Genomic DNA, 19,699 nt, shown 5'->3' with positions numbered 1-19,699 from the left:
TCCGACTCAACCTGAACTAATCTGATTCACCTCAAAATTTCTCACTTGTCTGTCTGTAACTGAGCAGCTTTTGGATATCAAATGAACCTTTTCATAAGGTAATTTTGTACGGTCGATTTCCCCTCTTTTTTGTTTATCCACCTTTGTAAAGTGTAATTTCTATTTTATGTATGATGCCTAAAAACATATCAATTTAGTAGATTCTTTTTTTATCAATCGAATTGAAGTAGATTTTTTTTTTATCAATCGATTTAAGGAATCAATTTTTTTTAATCAATCGAGTTGAAGTAGATTCTTTTTTGATAATTGACTTGAGGAATCTATCTTTTTTAATCAATCGAGTTGAAGTAGATTTTTTTGATCAATCGAGTTGAAGTAGATTCTTGATCAATCGAGCTAAGGAATTGATTTTTTTTTAATCAATCGAGTTGTAGAAGATTCTTTTTTTATCAATCTATTTTTTTTAATCAATCAAAAGTTGAAATAGATTATCGAATAGAAGTAAATTATTTTTGATCAATCGACTTGAAGTAATTTTTTTTTATCGAGTTTAGAATCCTTTTTGATCCATAGATTCCCAGTCGACTAGAAGAAGATTTTCAAAACCCAGTCGATCAAATTGAATTTTTCCATTTTAGGCCGTATTTCACATTTTTTTATCCTTTTTGATCCATAGATTCTCAGTCGACTAAAGGTAGATTTTCTTTTGATTCGAGCTAATTGATCAAATTGAATTTTTCCCTTTTAGGCATTTCACATATTAAAAATACTTGGATATGAAATGTGTCGTTTTCATAAGAAGCTCTTTTTGATATATTTTGAAGGGTCACTACAAAAATAGATTTTGTCATTTTCTAGTTTATATCGGATAGTAAAATAGAAAATTGTTTATTTATACAAAACTGGGTTACAATTTCTGATGCATAATCATATAATTATTACTAAGAAATAAATTAAGCCTTTCGTCATAAATGATTACTCGAAACCGAGGCCCAACAAAGTTCGAGAGCCCAAAAAGAGGGATAGATTGAAGTTTAGTTTCAGATTTAGGCAGGGGCCGCGCGAACGCAGGCCCCCTCTGCCACAAATTATGACGTAGGCTCGGCCACTTGGGCCGACCTTAGGCGGGCGCCCCTCCAAAGTGCAATGGAGGTCACCAACCTAGGCCATAGGCCTGCATGATCGCCCATTGACCCCGTCCAGGTAAGTATGTGTAACGTTGTTCCTTCCTTTTATTTTATATTACTCCAGCTCTATGTCTCTCTTTGCCTCAGCCGATGTGGGACTACATTCACGTAACTCACTTTCATTTTTGCATTCTTTCTGAACACAATTTTGTAGATAGCTAAGTGTAAACATCAAAAACAAACCATGTGCTTTGATCGGTTATTTATTTTAAGAAAATAATTTATGCAAAATCACTGCTCTAATTTGGTTTTAAATAAATCAATCGTTTGCCAAAATAACAAAGAATAGCATATGCTTGGAATGTACCTATCTAATAAGTTCAATGAAAAAAAGATAAATTTTTAAAAGTTATACCAACAAAGAAAATACTCGTCAATTTTCATTTCTCGAGGGAGCAACATTATTAATCTTTTGGAAAATATTTTCAATCACAATCAAGAAGTGTAAAATATACCATTATAAGGAAAGTGACTTGGGTTATATCAATCCCACTTTATTAGGTAAACTTCATTATTTAGTAGCATCAGTTACTTGTAAATTTTAGTAACCCAGGGCAGAGGGTGAACACACCTTTTAAACAGATGCCTTAAACGTTTAGGCAATAAATAGAGCACCAGTATTTGGTCACTCTCCCTTTTCAGATATGGCAACATCTTCAATGAGAGAATCAAGCAAAGCTGTATAGTTTTGAATGTAACATATATTGGGCATTTGAAATTAGACAGCATAAATGTACTTGAAGAAAATCTGAAAAATTAAGGAGTATCCCACCCTCTTAGAAACTCCTGTGCTTGAACAAGAAAGCCTTTAAAATTCAATGCCCAAAGAAAGAATACATGCCTTTCTTTGGAAGTCAATCACTAATCAACTTGATAAAAAAACCAAGTAATATCCTCCGACAATGTACAAGACCATCAGTAGACTATCCACAGAGATCTTTATATTGTCTTCCTGATTGACCTCTGCAGCAAAACGCAATGACATTAGGCTAAACAGAGATGAATGAGAACACCGCAACATTAGCTGATGGACAGCAAAAACCGACTGAAGATGGCAAAAGTAAGACACCAAGACACTCGCGATGGACCAGGCAAGAGACGCTTGTTCTCATACAAGGGAAAAAGATTGCAGAGGAAAGAGCTCATAGGGGGCGTAAATCCTCTTCTGTTTTCGGATCAGACAAGCCGGAACCTAAATGGGACTCGGTCTCATCTTACTGCAGACAACATGGAGCAGATAGAGGACCTGTTCAATGCAGAAAACGTTGGAGCAACATGATCAGTGACTTCAAGAAAATTAAAACATGGGAGACACAGGCAAATGGAAGCAATCAATCTTATTGGATTATTAGTAACGATCTCAGGCGAGAGAAAAGGCTACCAGGTTCTTTTGACAGAGAAGTCTACAATGTCTTGGATGGGAAGGAATTCACAGCAGAAGCATACCAACTAGCTCTAGTAACCATAACCACAGATGAAAAACTTGACTATGGTATAGAAATAGTCGAAGAAGAGGATGAGGAAGAAGGAGAGGAAGAGAATGACAATGTTTCTCATACCGGGGAATATACTATGGAAGATGATGTTATGCCTCCAGCAGCGGAGGAAGTTGGAAGCAACCCACTGAAGGAACACATCGTCAAAGATAAAAAAGTCAAGTCCACTCCCTCTCCAACGCCTAGATCAGGTAACGTGTCCTTCAAAACTTACTTTTCTCTCAACCAAAACCTCAGCACAGAAGTTAGTTAACTTTTTATCATCAGAACTTATCTGTGATTATTGGAAACAACTTTGTGATGAGAATTGCCCTGTTGTTGTATCATTATGTTAGCACGATCTTCTATAAAGGTTGTGCTACACGGTAAAGATTGAAACAGTAAAGTACATTCCTCTGTATTGTTCTCAGGTACAGCTGAAGGAGAACAGCCTGGATCAGATTTCTGGAATAGCCCCATGTTTCAGGACAAAGTGAAGAGAAGAAGACTATCACCAGATGGTTGTATTGATAGTAATCTGGGATATAAACTGCTGAAAACTCTGGAGCGAAACACCAACATGCTTCATTCACAACTTGATGCTCAAATGGAAAATCGTCAACGGGACAGGGAGCAGCAGAAGGAACACACTGATAGCTTGATTGCTACTCTTAATAAGGTAGCTGATGCAGTATCAAGAGTTGCTGATAAGATGTAATGGATAAAGACACATTCTAAGATGATGCCCATTTAATAGTAGGTTTTTATTTATTTTTGTTTTTGATGAACTAAGAAGTAGGTTTTGATTATTTATCGACTATCATTGTTCTTGACAGTGATTATGAAGTCTAGTTAGTTGCCGGTACTTGGTTCTGAATCTTCAAATCTTTTTGACAACCATAAGATTTTATTTACATCTGCCTTCGACTATGAATGTCGGTCTCTTCAGCAATGAATTCAACTAGCGCCAGTCTATCTGAAAAACTGATGATAATGACATGAAAAGCAAACACTTAGCAAGATAACTGATGTAATTCTTTGCTTTTTCTTCTTACTTGAGCTTGTACTAGAAATAAACAAGATGAACGATATGCCATAAGAAAGGCTAAGTGGTCCTCAATAAGACCATTAGAAACTCACAGACAAGTATCCATTTCTTAAAATTAAATCATAGGGGGAGAGGCTATGTTTGAAAAGCTTCCCTAGAGAATTCACAGGTTCAAACCTCATCTCTAAACTGGATTACTTAATAGTGAATTCTACTCTGTTTACTCCAATTTATATGACATTATCTCCATTTTTGATACCAAATGCTTAATGTCATTCGATTAAGAGCAGTATAGCACTATCTTATAGTTTTCATGACTTAAAGAAAATGAAGGAATGGATTTCACAACAATCAAGCATTATTTGAGGAGAAAATGTGGCGGAGCTGCTGGCAGGAAACCAGAAAAGTTAAGGACAAAAACGAATGAATCAAAGCCACCAAATGATGATTAAATTTACATTTCATGATATATTAATAATATCGACAAAATTTTTCCAAGTCAGAAGCAAAATTCAGATACATTGTAAACTATTATACAAGTTAGAAACTGAGGATAAGGCATTCATAATAAACACTCAACAGACTTCCTAATATCTAACCAGCAGTGAAGAAACATGGCCAAGCAAATGAGATCTCACTTGCCTTTCAATCCTAAGCAGGGACGGCTTCAATAAGCTTTGCAAAGTAAAATTGTGTGGCAATCAAGCCTCTCTTCTTTATCTTCCACCCAGCTTTTTGCAGTGCCCTCTCCACATCAGCCTCTGCATGTAGGTATGCTCGTGTAGCCTTTGAAGGTCCAGGGAACAACTCTCCAATTCTTTTTAACAAATCATAATAGAATGTCTTCGGGGCAAAGCTCAGGATCAAACGATTCTCAGCCAATGACGCAAGATGAGCAATCATACCATCAGCCTTACTTTGTGGGTAATGTATCATAACATCTAAGCAAACCACAGTGTCATACTTCCCATCCAAACTCTCCAAGTCCCTCACTTCAAATTTTGGCATTACTGGTGCCGGGGACTGGTCATCCTTAGCCTTGGACAACTCCTCTTGTGCCTTCATTAAAATTAGAAGTTTTGTTCAGCTCTCAACTCCAAAAAAGCCATAATCCTAATACCAATTATACTTCAAAAACAAGTTTCTCTCTTTAAGACGAATCCAGGGCTCATCTTGAAATCTAAGATACACTCCAAAGATAATACAAAAGCTGCCGGTGAAAAGAAAACGCACGAGCTAAGATATTGCATTTCCAACGCTGTAATTTAGTTTGTTCAACCTAAGAGAAGCATAAATAAATTTCTTATTCCACCACTACTCAAAATGTTATGCAACAGCATAGGCAGTAAGGCAGATCCAACTCTCTGGACCTTCGACTCAAACTACTCTCTCTGTCCTAATTTATACAGGACACTTTCCTTTTTAGTTTGTCCCAATGTCACCTTTCTATATTTAGAAGCAATTTAATTTTAAACTTTCTGTTTTACTTGTTTTAGATCAAAGTTTAAATATTTTTCTTTCCCTCTAAACTTGATACCCAATCAAACAATGAGACGGAGGGAGTATATTTAAAATATATATGGAAATTTTCTTAAGATTATTGGAGTACTCATAATCCCTTGAACCAAGGGTCTATCTGAAAAAACATATCCACCTAAAGGTAAGATCTGCGTACACTCTACCCTGCCCATGTCTCATTCTGTGTGACTACGCTGGTTATGTTGTTGTATTGGAGTACTTGAGGCCGTTTGGATGGGCTTAAAAAAAGTAACTTTTATGTATGAAGTGCTTTTAGAACTTTGAAGTGCCGAAAGTTATTTTTATAAATAAGCAGTTGAGTGTTTGGATAAAAATGCTTATGTTAAAAATAAGTGTATGAATTTTAGGGTTAAAAGAATAAAAATGGTAGTTTGTGAACTTAGTTAAAATATAAGGATATAAAAGTAATTTCCATGATCTAACAAAATGGCTTTAAGCACTTATAGAAAAAAAAGTTAGAAATTTCATTTTTGACTGAATTTGAGAACTTTATGACTTAAGCATTAATCAAAAACGTTGCTTATAAGTTGGTTTGACCAACTTAAAGCCCATCCAAACGGGTTACTTATAATAAATCAACTATGAGGTAATCTACCCATCCACAGTCATAAAATTTTGAATCTGCAACAATTATCTAACAAATAAGCTCGGAAAAAAAAAAGATATTTATTGGACAAAAGATCACCTGTTTTTGGGCTTCAGCGACCATGGAAGCTGAAATATCACTAGCTGATACAATAGCACCTTCTTTAGCTAACGGAATTGATAAACAACCAGTCCCACAACCGGCGTCGCATACAGTAACTCCCTGTAGAGATCCCTCTTCAGTCAACATTTTCATCACATTCTCAACAGTTTTTGAATGTCCCAATCTTATATCCAACTGCACTTTATTCACATCATCCGTATCACCATATATCTTCTTCCACCTCTGGAACCCATTGTTATTGAAATACTCTCTCACCACCTCCTTATCACCTCCGCCGACCTCCTCCGCCTGAAGCTGCCGCCGGCGCTCAGGGTCGGCGAGCGAGAGAATAGCAGCGAGTGCCGCCACGGAACTACCACCGAGTACGGCGAGAGTAGTTCCGTCCAATGGACCGGTGACCGCCGAGATGTCGGTGGCGGTGGAGAGCGGGGGAATGGCGCAGACGGTGGAGAAGCTCCGGCGGTTGTTTGGCTTTGTGCATTTAGGATGATGGAGTTGGGGGTTTGGGTTTAAGGTGAAGTTAACTGGAGAAAATAGCGGCGAAGAGAAAGCCATAATAGTTGCAGTTTAGTTTAGAGCTAAATTTCGTGCTGTGTCGGAAGGTAATTGATAGACGATAGTGTGTAATCCGCGGGATAAGGATATGATTCGTTGCCATTCGTTACCGTTGGGTCCCTCTAGTCACCATAATAACCCAGAGTTTTGAGAGTAAAAAATGGAACTATAAAACTAAAATCTAAGTCAAGAAATCTATATATCAAATCGTATAAATATAATTTATTTTTATTATTGGATTATTGCTTAATCCATTAAAAAAGAGATAATTATTGTTATACTCCAAAAAAAAAAAAAATTATTATACTCTAATGGTATCAAAAAGAAACTATTTGATAAATTGTTTGATATCATCAGAGTATTTTCCTTGTTCCTCTTTGATAACATTAGAGTATTTTGAATCATGAGTCTATTAAAAGTAAATAAATTTGGGTTGGATCCAATTTGGGTAAATAGTTTCACAAATTGTCTATTAAGTGTATTTTTTCCTAAAAAAAATCTCAAACTGTTAAGCTAACGTTTGACCCAAATTCCCAAAATATTCTTAGAAAGTTTTTTTGAGTGAAATTTTGGTGAAATTTCACCATGAGTTTGATCACAGGTTTTTCCAAGAATATTTGATTATTTTAAAAAAAATTATTTTATACCCGTAAGTTTTAAAAAATATTAAAAATACACATAAATTTATACTATCATTTTATAATGAACATGTTTCGTTAAAAAAAACTTATAACATAATTGATAACAATCACCAACAATAAAATAACAATATGGACAAGAGATACATTAATCTCATCAAAAACAAATTGTTAATTTTTTCCAATCTTGTCACTCAAGCTATTCTTTTTCAGAGGGGTAGTAACAAACTATTCTTTTATTAATAGATAGAGATATTATTTAATGGTGTTGATTCGCAACGTTAATGGAGTAAGTTAGTAGATAAATATTAATTCGGATTAATAAATAATGAGTGATTTTATAAAATATAAAAATTTGAGGTAATTTTATTTTTATTTTTAAAATTCCCAAATATTAAAACTTGGCCCAAATACTAATTTTTTTTGTAGAACCCGTGGTATTTGCCAAGTTATGTAGCCAAACACTAATTTTCTAAATTTTTCTCAAAAATATTTGTGGCCAAACTGCACCTCAGAATCGATAAATCTATATAAAAGAAATAAAATCAAAACAGTTACCTAAATTGTCAAACCAATAACTTATTACAAAGTCTAAAACCGTTCTCCTCACGTGCAATGAAAAATAAGTAATCAAGCAACACATATTTGATCTCGACATCAGTGTCAATTGTCTCTATCTTAGAAACAATTTGATTTTGATACAATAGAAACTTTTGCCTATTTTACTTCTCTTTTAATTTATAATGGTACACAAAATTTACAAGGTAAGTAGTTGCAAGTGAACACACATTGCATTGGTTTCTTTTAACTACATCCTGGCTTACTTTTATGCTGGAGTTTTATAGCAAGGTGAAGTTGTAACAAATGATTAGCTCCAAACTTAAAAGTCTTTATTCTGCAAAATTGATTAGCAATTCGATTTATCCGACTCGAAAGGGGCACATTTTGTTGACTGTTGTTACTCTTCCTTTCAGATAATTCCTCATATGCCATAACAGTATTTCCAGGTTCAGAGGTTGGAGCAAGGCACTACACTGCATCATTAACATTCTCGATATCGTCTTTTGTCAAATGCATCTTGCCTTTGTCTCGTCTAGGATTTCTCTGTGTTTGATCTGGTTGCCCTCGCTGCACAATAAACAAGATTTTAGCCAAGATCACAATCACTATATATAGCCAATGCCACTGTCCATGCAAAAGGCTCTTATCATAGGCTATCATATATGAAATAATTGATTTTATTTGTCATTGTTGTGTTGACACATATTGGTGCCTAATATGGTACCAAGACTATGACAATAGAGGCAGAGCTAGAGACCAAGTTAGGAGTTCGGCAGAACCCTGTAACCTTAGTCCACACACTGTAGTTGTCTTAAATCCATTTAATATGTACACATTATTAATTTAGAACCAATAATTTGAAAGAGCTCGAAAACAAAACCCATAAGCTTCAAATGAGCAACCTGATTGTGCCTTACATGTGCTCTACAAGCTGCATGTAATATTTCTTCCCAATGAGCCCTAGTCCCACCTCTGTACGACTTGGTTAAAGGGATAAGGGTTCATTCGACAGGGACATGCTGTTGTGGATGCTGGTCAAGGCCCTCTAGTTCGGCTCATGGATTACTGTTTAAGAAACAATGGTAATATTAAAAAATGAATTAGTTGTATGAGTACCTTTCTCAGAACAAATGTCAAATAAAGGTAAGCTACCTCCCATTCATCTGGTGATAGAGTACCTGTTGTTATCAACACAAGTCAGAACACAAGCTAGGGGAAACATATAAAATAAGGCATCGAATTATTTGATTCAAATATCACAACATTACTTTCAATGAAACATCAAAGCGTAACATTCAGCAACCAAAGAACTAAACTTACTTCGGTCTTGGTTCCCATCACCTAATGCACCGAGCCTCCTCATAAGTTCAATGAATTCTGGTTTCTTCATGTATTCGTCTACAAATATGTGGTTATTCTTCACAAAAACTAGCTCAAAGTCATACTGCATTTGACAAAAGGAAATTCAACTGTCAGAACAAACCAAAAAGGCGAGAAACAACTGCATGCCATGGTATTCCTGAATGCTAACAAGGATGTCTTCCTAGGTGGCAATCCTTTAGATATCAATAACTATGCCTCGTATACTATACATAAAATATCTCCAACTTACTAGAAGGATTTGTGAAATGTGTAATATACTCCCTTTATTTGTGACTCATAACTAGTATTAGAGTGCTCTTAATCAAGAAAAATGCCACCTCCACAATATAAAAGAGAATCTATATTAAAGAAAAAGGGATCTATATAAAGTCAGAAAGAAAATGAAAGCGGGTTCAGAATATATCCAAACTATAAACAGAGGGCAAAGACACTAATACCTCTTCAGCCAATGCCTTGAAGACGTGGAAAGGGACAATCCATTCGGGGCAGTCAATAGCATCCTACAACCCGAATCTTAATTGTTTAATTGTTGATAAGAAGAAAAATCACATTATTCACACCTATTCGCAATCAAAGGATATTCAATCAGGACCCTAACTTGATTTTCAGAATTTAGTAGGAGGATGATAAGATCCCAACTACCAAGCATAGTACATATAATCTTTATATATAAGTCATGTTAAGACAGGAATTCCTCACCTATTGAGTCCGGAAAATAGTGTTTGGTTTCATCCATAGCGCATGCAAATCCATAAAAATAGAATAAAACACTCATTTAGTCTCTGCTAACTTGCCAATTGTGGAGGCTAAATCAAAAGGACATATAAAAATCCTTCAATGTGCATTATTCTAAACGCGTAAAGCAAAATTGAAAAATGTGCATGCTTAAACTAGCTATAGAATTGTAATGACCTTGAGGCTAATTTTTGAAAATTTGTACAAAACACGCATGAACAGTAACACGCATGAACAGTAACACGCGTGAACAGTAATTTTTTGGGCAGAAAATTCCCTTTTCTTCCCATTTCAATATTTTTCATCATTTGTTTGAGTTCTTGAACTCCTTGAGGTGATTTGAGAAGAGATTTTCGAGGCAAAGTGTTGGGTAAGTGATTTTTGACCTAAAACCTTCCTTTTCATTAAGTTTTTGACGATTTTAACTCTTAAATTTTAGTTTCAAACCCCAAAAATCTTTGTTTCTTCCCTAATCCGAATTTAAGGAAAATTGTGATTTCCAACTCGTTTTGAGCTCTATTTTTATGGGTTTTTCAACCACGAGTTCCTTATTACCAATAGAATGGGATTGTTCAATAAATTTCCAGATTTGACCCTTTTTGAAAATAGTTAATTTTTGAATCATTTTACCTCCGGTTTCGAAACCTATCAATATGGGTGTCATTGGACTCCTTGTGACGTGTATGTTTCATTGTTGATAGTGGGTTGTCATTCCGAGCGCTGAATTCGAGAGTTGCTTGTCCGGTGGAGGTATTCGAGTGCGGTTTCGACAATTGAGGTAGGTTTGACTATCTTTCTTTGAGATTGAGATGGGGTAATTAGTCATTCATATGTTATAGACTTTGGGATGGGGTTGTAGTATGAGTTGAGAATGTTATATATATTGTGATGTCCGTGTGGAGGCTTATTTATTAATGTGTTGCTGTGACGGGGTTTATTTGTATTACATAGCCCGTGTGGGGGTCTTATTTGTTATCTTATTTGCTTTGAGAGCATGTGAATTATGATTTGCCTAAGAGAGAGGCTTGAGTATATTATTTGACTTGTGATGCCGCTTGAGAGATTGAGTTGGGGGTTTTGAGCATACTTGAGTATTGAAATATTGTTGAGAAAGGGGTGAATATTTACATGAAAGTGTGTTCTTCCCGTTACTATTTATTGAGGGTGAATATCATGTGTAGGTTAAGTTTTGAGAACTTTGAACCTTATAACACATGTGAGTTGATTATTACTTCCATGCATATGTGTTTTGATGCATTCATCCTCATTCATCATATCATGAAACATGGGAAATTGAGAAATATGGAAATTCTTTTTGAGAAAGAAAATGAAACACCTTTAAACCTTTGTATCTTGAGTCCGTGACCGAGGCAGTTTTCCGGCAGGGTAGTGGATGCATTGTGATCCCTTGACCACGAGGAGGTGACAAGGATAATGAGATATTGTGATTGAGGTATATGGTCTGCGAGACCCCCATGGGTCCTGCTTGGTAGCACAGCTCGGCAGGTGTATACGACAGGCTGTGCGACAGTCTTGATTCCACCGTACCACCACATCATTGCATCATCATATTGCATTGCATTGACATTTGTGCTGCTTGAATTATTTGATTAATTGTGATTATGAGTTGTTATTATGGGTTTACTTTACTCGTGCCACTATATATATAAACTGGCGGCACCGATGCCGAAGTGGGATTTTTCTGTATGCAGGTGGAAGCGTTCCTTAGTTTATTTCATAGGTTTGATTAATTCTTTATACTCAGTCAGCTAAAACCTACTGAGTACATGTGAATTGTACTCACCCCTACTTCTGTGTCCCTTTTTGATGCAGATACTAGTCGGGGTACCCCACGTGGCAGTTAATATTCTAGCGGATTGTGTATTCTCAGATTAGTGGTGAGGTCCTAGAATTCGGATCGTCACTAGTCTATTTTTATTTTTCAGTCTTTTGTACCATTCAGAGACTTATGTTGTATCTTCAGATTCGAACCTTGTATTAGATGCTCTTTATACTTATGACACCAGATTTTGGGATAATTTCTTCATTGTTTTTTTTTCTTTTTATTTAAATCGTGGCATCACTTTCTCCTTTGGGAGTCTTGTATGAGTTTTATTTTTAGGGTTACACATCAGATTGGATTTTGAGATGTGTGCCATCATGACCTCAGTTTTTGGGTCGTGACAAGAATGAGAAAATAAAAGGCATGAAATTGATTTCAAATGGAAGCTAAAATCTATGTTTTGCAAAAAAAAAATCAACAAGAGCACATAAACACTAAAAATCTTTAGCAATAAGCTTAAAGAACGCATTTAAGATATATAGGAAGGCACAAAGTGTACACACCTCCAGATGGAACTTGTATTTGATGCCAAAAGGATATGAAGATTTAAATTTCTGCAACAATAGAAGATCTTAGTATACAATAATACAAATGCACAGAAAAGAGAAAATACACAAATTTCTGTACAAAATTACTAGAAAATGATAACACAATCTACCTTTTCTGAAAATTCTTCATCAAAACGTATCCAGTAGACACTATTGCCAAAGGTTTGCCCTTCAGCTGCAATTTCAGAGGAAAGGGACCATATAACAACAGATCTTTAAGACTGTACAAAAACGACTACATAACACATTTCAAAAAATTTGCAACGACACCAATACTCCACTAGTCAGAGCAATGGATACGCAGTCATAGAAGCTTGGAAAATATTAGAGTAATTAACAAAGTACTTGGAGGAATCTCAATGTGACTTATTGCATGATGTAAAAGGTATATATAGTAGGTTCTAATCCACAACAACAACAACCCAGTGGAATCCCATAACGTGGGGTCTGGGGAGGGTAAAGTGTACGCAGACCTTACTCCTACCAAGGTAGGACGACTGTTTTCGAAAGACCCTCGGCTCAATAAAAGCATAAAAAGAGGTCAGATAAGGCTAAGAAATTCAAAGGGGTATGGAAAAACAAATAATGAAAGCAACACAGATAAAATAAAGTAATCAAAGTACAGAAAGTAATAGATAGTAATATTTAAGAATAGAAATCAGAGCACAAAAAATTATAGTGCGCTAATGCGCCTACTAATAAGGAAGAATAACGAGACTATGTACTAGCCTTCTACCCTAATGTGGATCCTCCACACCTTCCTATCTAAAGTCATGTCCTTGGTAAGCTGTAACTGCGCCATGTCCTGTCTAATCACCTCTCTCCAATACTTCTTCGGCCTACCCCTACCTCTTCTGAAATCATCCATGGCCAACCTCTCACACCTTCGCACTGGGGCATCTGTGTCTCTCCTCTTCACATGCCCAAACCATCTCAGTCGCATTTCCCACATCTTGTCTTCCACCGAGGCCATCCTATCTTGTCCCGAATAGCTTCATTTCTAATCCTGTCGCTCTTGGTATGCCCACACATCCATCTCAATATTCTCATCTCGGCAACCTTCATCTTTTGAACGTGAGAGACCTTAACTGGCCAACACACCGCCCCATATAACATAGCCGATCTAACCACCACTTTGTAGAACTTGCCCTTAAGTTGTGGTGGCACCTTCTTATCACACACCGGAAGCGAGCCTCCATTTCATCCACCCTGCCCCAATACGATGTGTGACATCATCGTCAATCTCCCCGCTGCCTTGCATGATAGACCCAAGGTACTTGAAACTACTTTTCTTTTGGATGGCCTGGTCACCAAGCCTAACTTCCGCGCCAACCTCCTGAGGTGTCTCACTAAACTTGCACTCTAAGTACTCTGTTTTGGTCCTACTCAGCTTAAACCCTTTAGACTCCAAGGTATGTCTCCAATTCTCCAGCTTAGCATTAACTCCGCTACGAGTCTCATCGATCAGGACTATGTCGTCTGCAAAAAGCATACATCATGGCACCTCACCTTGAATTTGTTGCGTCAATCCATCCATCACCAAGGCAAATAAAAACGGACTAAGAGTTGATCCTTGATGCAACCCTATCACAACTGGAAAGTGCTCTGAGTCCCCTCCTACTGTCCTTACCCTGATTTTGGCACCCTCATACATGTCCTTGATCACCCTAATGTACTCCTTTAGCCTCCAAACATCTCCATAGTATCTCTCGTAGAACTTTATCGTAAGTCTTTTCTAGGTCGATGAATACCATATGCAAGTCCATCTTCCTCTCCCTATACTGCTCCACCAGTCTCCTCATAAGATGGATGGCTTCTGTAGTTAACTGTCCTGGCATAAATTCGAACTGGTTCTCGCCGGTGACGTTATGTACATAATACTAAATGCAGTCTCCATTCAATCTCTAACAAAATCTCATCACAGAGGTTTCAGTAACACAAAGTATAAAATGAGAAAACGTCACCTAAGATGGTCTGCATCAAGCTACTATGATGGTTGAAGGTGCTAAAAGGGACGATGTAGACCTAAAATAACATGCAACAAAATTTCTCAAGAGACCTACAATCTCTCAAAAACGGTGCAAGACTTGTAGTCTGTTTGGCCAAGCTTCTAAAATAAGCTTATTTTGAAAAGTACTTTTGGTGAAAAACATTTTGTGTTTGGCCAATAAATTTATTGAGCAACAATTAGTATTTGACCAAGCTTTTTAAAAGTGTTTTTAAGCGTATTTTTTAAAAGTAATTTTTTTTAAAAAGTACTTTTAGGTGAAAGCTATTTTTGTAGCTCCTCTACTTCCCAGAAGCACTTATTTTCTCCTAAAAGCTTGTCAAACACCTCACTTTTTAAAAATAAGCACTTTTGGATAAAAATAAGCTTGGTCAAACAGGTTATTAACAATGAGAAGAACATAAAAGAAGCACAGGAACTATAAATGCCAAAGTATTACAATTAAGGTCTAGTTGTAGATGTTATTCTTACATTAGTTTTGGTGTCAATTAAAAGTCTTTTTTTCTAGTTGGGTACTTGCAAGTGTAGGAAAACGGATTAGATTTAGTCATTTACATAACTTCAACTTTTGAAGAATCCTTAATGTGCCTTACAAGAAATTATTTGTCAATACTGGAAGGAAATGTAGAGCAATAAAGGATACACATACCCAACCTATGTAGTTTAAATTTGAGATATAGTTGAATGATTGAATGAATCAGGCAACAACCATAGTATTTATGCTCCCCCACCCCACCCAAAAAAAAGGAGAAAGATAATTAAATGTCGAACAATTTAATTCTTGAACTTCAGCCCCTTGACCTTTTAATTGAAAAGCTAGAGATGTGAGCATACATCACAGTTTCACATTTATAGTTTAAACAGGGACAAGCAGATCAGAGCTGAGAAAAAGTTAAACCTTCTCTTAGCTTCTTGATGATGATGTTGGCATCTGGCATTGTTCCAATAAATATTCCTCCAGGTCGAAGTAAAGCTGAGACATTGGCCAGCGCACGCCGTGCATGTGCCTCAGTAGACCACGAATAATGCATAGCAAACTGCAAATTTACAATCAACTATGAAAGTCCACCCAAGACAAGCATAATTAGCAGGATAAAGTGCTGTCACCTCTCCAGCTACTATGCAGAGGCATCCAATTAGAAGAACATTGTACATCCAATATCTCCTCAACCTCTACGTTCCTAAGGTTTTTCCTTTTAAAATTTAAGAAGATGTGGATTATACCTCTAGGAAAAGCTTCTGAGTACACTAATTAATTTTCAAGGTTCATCAGAAAAATAACAAGTAAAGATGTAGGACAACCACAAAAGCAGAACATGAAAGCTTGACAAGAGATATTTACAAGGGAAACAACATATCCAAAACACCTCAAATTTTCTCGTACTAAGATAAGTTGTCTTATAAAGCACTTCAACTCATAGCATGTATCTCTATTGGCTAAGGGATATCAGAAAAGTAGTTCAATTAAGCCAGAAGACAACTAGTTGGTACGGCAGATTTCTAAGGGAAAATGATACTTGTGGTCACTGAGAACGATGTCTCAAATTATGTAACAAAGTCTCAAATTATGTTTTTTACCTAATACCCTGAAGAACAAAGTTTGCTATATTATACGAAATGCAGGAGACTGAAATACCTGACAGCTACAAACATCAAAAGGTGCATCATCTGCTAAAACCCAATCCAGACGAACCTGAAATTCACCACACAAAAGGTATCAGTAGAGTCGTTGCCCATGATTTTTCAATAAAAACACGAAGCAATTTGGTATATCAGTAGTTTAAAGCAAATGCTGATCAGCATTATACATAAGGTCCTAGTACGTCTACAAAATGATTCATCCAATATTTCTGATGTTAACGACAAGAAAGAAAGCAACAAAAGCTATGAAATTTCAGTTCTGTCAGCAAGAACAGCAAAATTTGATCATGTGGTTAGCTCATTTACCTCGTAACAATCTCCACACATAAGTCTGGCAGGAAATGAGAACTTTTTGAGGCGCTGATGATGATCTGCGTCACCATTGTAGTGGGTTCGGCAGTCTTCTATCTTTACATAATCCAGCGATAATATCAAAAAGCCAGGCTAGCACTCAAATTCCATAGAAAATAAATCACAGATCTCAAAAACAAGACGACAACAACAAACTGAAAGCAAGTAAATATACTAAATGGAGGACTCATTTAAGAAATGAAAGCATTTCATATGCCTGAAGCATTTAGGACTGTGATGTCAACAGGGTAAAATTTAAGAAAGGTTGTGTGACCTGCCCTTAAAGTAAATAACCCAAATCAACCTCCAACTAAAAGGCAAAAACTACAATTTGATCAACATTTCCATCAAGTAAAAGTAGTAAACCAATAATTTTTCCCATAATCAGCATTTATTAAGAATTCAATAAAAATGAATCCATGGAAATAGTTCTGCCAGATACCGACAATCAACCCTCGTATTGCAATAAACAATTATTGCATGGCAATATTCATTAGTCACAAATCCATTTTATAGGATTATCAATAGTTAAAACATCATTCCAGATTATAAGTGATCAAATAACAGACGGCATGTTTTCTAGAAAGTCTTATAAATAGTTCAACAAAGTATACTTGCTGAAAGAAATCTAACTTGCAGAGTGTAAAGATATTACACTTGGGACTAACTCAACCCCAAAAGCTAGCTCATGTGGGAAGGGTTGGCTAAAGCCATATAAGCAGATCACTAGTTCATTCCTCAATCAATGTGGGACTCTAACTCACTCTGACACTCCCTTCACACCCAATGTGGACCGGGAGCCTAAACAAGGATGAATAAGACTCTGATCCCGTGTAAAGATATGGCACTTGGGTCTAACTCAATCCCAAAAGCGAGCTCATAAGTGGAGGATTGCCCAAATCCATCTAAACAGACCACCAGTCTATTCCCTAACCAATGCGGGACTCTAACCCACTCTAACACAAAACAAGTGCAGAAAAAACAACAAAAATATATTCATCTAGGATGAACTTACCGAACAATCGGCAATATCAATGCCAACATAATATCCAACTTTTGCTTTATCCCATTTAATGAGATCACCGCCCTAGTGTAAGCAGAAAGATATTGAAAATTAGATGAATAGGTACTTGTTTCTTACCACCTATAAATTTTAACAAGTACTGCCAAATAATTGGGGTATACAATATGCTAGAAGTACCTTCCCGCAAGCAAGATCAAGAACTGCATCCCCTCTTTTAGCATAGAGTTGAATTAAGACACTCTTGATCTAAAAATGCCAGAAAACCTCATTAGCAATGAACTGTGCAGAATAACCATGCCCGTGGATAAACAAGACATACCCAATTGTTAAGTTTCTTTAAGTGGATAATAGGACTTGCTTCACGCTCTTCAAGAGTTTGGTTGGTCCTCGCACTGTAATGATCAGCCACCTTCCTGGCAAAGATTTTTGTGCTCTCATCTTCCAGAAAATGAGTGTCGCCTGACACCAGTTCAAACTTTGAATCAAACCCCTGTAAAAAAACAGCTTCTAACTTCTTCTATCCAAAAGGTAACAGCTTCCTTAAGATTTGCATCACAAGTTCAATTTTTAGGGCATAATACATTGCTCCTGGCAATTAAACAACTACCCTGCATAGTAAAGAAAATTGTGGCATTCCACCAATTGAAGCAAAATACTTTGGCAGCTAAAATAACAGTAAAGCATCATTCTTATTACTAATGTAACAATGAAAAAAACAACATATCCATGTCTATATAATGAACAGCACTAATAAAATCAAATGAGGTTTCTATTAAGAGAATACTATGAGAAAATTCTCTTCTAGGTTATGCTTAAAAATAGTAAATTCACTAAGTTTTGGGTACTAATCAACAGTGAGAACACATATGATATATCCATATCTACACAAAGATATGGAAATAATCAATTGAGATTTGTCCTACAAGAAAATATGAGAAAACCACCTTCTGGGTTGTGCTTCTATAAAAGTTAAGTTTCTAACTTCTTTTTATGTGACAGATTGACTGACTATGGTGTTCGTACCAGCTTGAACACAATTCGACTGTTCCATCAAGTACTACTACCTCCCGCCAGCACAGTAAACAATGCTAATAACATAAAGTCTCTAACTTTATTGGTACTAATGCAAATAATAAATAAACAAATATTCCGTAACCATATTATACCGAGAAAAGGTATTAAAAAAATCAAGAATAATTTGCGTTAAAATTAGAGAGAGATAGAATACCTTCTGGGTGAGCTGAATAACATTAAATACTTGGTATTAACACAGCAACAAACAAACATGATGCATCCATATTTATATAAAGAACTGTCAAAAATCAAGTAGGATTTGTGTTAAAAGAAAATATGAGCAAATTCACTTCAGGAATTGAGCTAAAATAACAGCAAAGACTCTAACTTTATTGGGTATTAATGCAACAATGAACAAATATGTTAATCCATATTATCAGGTAATAAGAATCAATTAAGCGTGATTTGTGTTCAAATAAAAAAGAAAATTACCTTGAGGGTTGTGCTTAAATTTGGATTGAGGAGGTCCAACAGAACTTGAAGATGGAGACTCTGAGTAATCTCGCTTCATGATTAAAAATCAAGATTCATCAACACCTATTTGATCTTTGACAAATCTGACAAGTACAAGGGCTTAAAAAATAAAATTTTCTAAATTAACCATTCATGAACAATGAGACAAGCACAGGGAATGCATCCCTTGCAAACCTAAAAATGGAAATTGAAAACAAAAAAAATGAAAAGGTTGTTAGGGTTTATCTTAAATTTTCTACCTTATTTTAATTTTATTATAAAGGTGTTTTAATTTTTTTAAAAATTATACAAAAGGTTTTGGAAAAATTTCAGAAATTTACAATTAGGTAACTTAAATTGTAAAAATATACAATTATTAGTCATTTGACCAACAACAACAAACCCAATATAATTCCACCATGTGGGGTCTAGGGAGTGTACTGAAATATATATATATAACCACACTAAATTTCTAGCAAGTCACGAATTTAAATAGCAATTTATTTTAAAAATTAGCTAAGGATACTTTAAAAAAGATGGACAAATTTGCATAAGAGGAATTGTTTTTGGAATGAGCTAATATGAGTAACTTTGTTGTTTGGGGCACGGAGTTCGGAATATTTTTAAATGAATATATTTTTCTTCAATTTAAGAAACGTGACTTTTCTACTAAAAGTAAGAAAAGTGTTTTTCTAAATTCTCTTTCAACATCACCATCCCATGCCCACCACCTAATCCACCCAAACCTTGGTAGTTAGCCCCTCAAACTACCACCTCGTAACGCGACCCACCCACCCTCACCCCAACCATAACCAACTTGTGACTCGACCAGGAATCGCCCGATCCGAGACCTACCTCGATCTAGGAGTCAATTCGAGTCTCGATCGTAACATAGGATCTGACGCTCGATATGAAACCCTCGCCATA

General features: G+C 35.9%; 3 protein-coding genes and 1 non-coding gene across 8 annotated transcripts; 1 reads left to right on the top strand and 3 right to left on the bottom strand.

The window, feature by feature from the left end:
* The first annotated feature begins 30 nt into the window (after positions 1–30).
* Positions 31–3,501, top strand: LOC129895711 (trihelix transcription factor ASR3-like). 2 transcript variants are annotated; one of them, XM_055971464.1, is made up of 3 exons: positions 31–98; positions 2,157–2,874; positions 3,094–3,501. In XM_055971464.1, the coding sequence occupies exons 2-3, from the start codon at positions 2,187–2,189 to the stop codon at positions 3,378–3,380; spliced, it is 975 nt and encodes a 324-aa protein (XP_055827439.1). In that variant the 5' UTR covers positions 31–98; positions 2,157–2,186; the 3' UTR covers positions 3,381–3,501. The 2 variants fall into 2 exon arrangements, with proteins under 2 accessions (XP_055827439.1, XP_055827438.1); XM_055971463.1 differs by lacking the exon at positions 31–98 and having other exon boundaries at positions 2,036–2,874.
* LOC129898059 (U1 spliceosomal RNA) lies at positions 1,052–1,211 on the bottom strand. The gene has a single exon (XR_008768977.1). It is a non-coding gene; the product is annotated as a U1 spliceosomal RNA (small nuclear RNA).
* A 633-nt stretch (positions 3,502–4,134) lies between the features above and the next one.
* LOC129895707 (magnesium protoporphyrin IX methyltransferase, chloroplastic) lies at positions 4,135–6,593 on the bottom strand. The gene is made up of 2 exons (XM_055971456.1): positions 5,935–6,593; positions 4,135–4,769 (listed from the first exon to the last, which is right to left on the bottom strand). Exons 1-2 carry the CDS (start codon positions 6,511–6,513, stop codon positions 4,362–4,364), a joined length of 987 nt encoding a protein of 328 aa, XP_055827431.1. The 5' UTR covers positions 6,514–6,593; the 3' UTR covers positions 4,135–4,361.
* Positions 6,594–7,795: 1,202 nt separating this feature from the next.
* On the bottom strand, positions 7,796–18,997 carry LOC129894474 (mRNA cap guanine-N7 methyltransferase 1-like). Of its 4 annotated transcripts, none has more exons than XR_008767691.1 (14): positions 18,752–18,997; positions 17,565–17,704; positions 17,423–17,491; positions 17,237–17,308; positions 16,177–16,314; positions 15,866–15,922; positions 15,128–15,266; positions 12,332–12,396; positions 12,177–12,227; positions 9,533–9,595; positions 9,033–9,156; positions 8,865–8,890; positions 8,630–8,777; positions 7,796–8,279 (listed from the first exon to the last, which is right to left on the bottom strand). XR_008767691.1 is itself a non-coding variant. In XM_055970182.1 (13 exons), the coding sequence occupies exons 1-13, from the start codon at positions 18,828–18,830 to the stop codon at positions 8,181–8,183; spliced, it is 1,158 nt and encodes a 385-aa protein (XP_055826157.1). In that variant the 5' UTR covers positions 18,831–18,996; the 3' UTR covers positions 7,796–8,180. The 4 variants fall into 4 exon arrangements, 2 of the variants coding, with proteins under 2 accessions (XP_055826157.1, XP_055826158.1); XR_008767692.1 differs by having other exon boundaries at positions 8,159–8,279; positions 8,615–8,777; XM_055970182.1 differs by lacking the exon at positions 8,630–8,777 and having other exon boundaries at positions 8,829–8,890; positions 18,752–18,996.
* Between the last annotated feature and the right edge of the window lie 702 nt (positions 18,998–19,699).

The sequence above is a fragment of the Solanum dulcamara genome, chromosome 7 (genome assembly GCF_947179165.1).
Source record: "Solanum dulcamara chromosome 7, daSolDulc1.2, whole genome shotgun sequence".
NCBI classification, from domain to species: domain Eukaryota; kingdom Viridiplantae; phylum Streptophyta; class Magnoliopsida; order Solanales; family Solanaceae; genus Solanum; species Solanum dulcamara.
The sequence above is the reverse complement of the archived record's forward strand: the minus strand, read 5'-3'. Positions and strand labels throughout refer to the sequence as shown.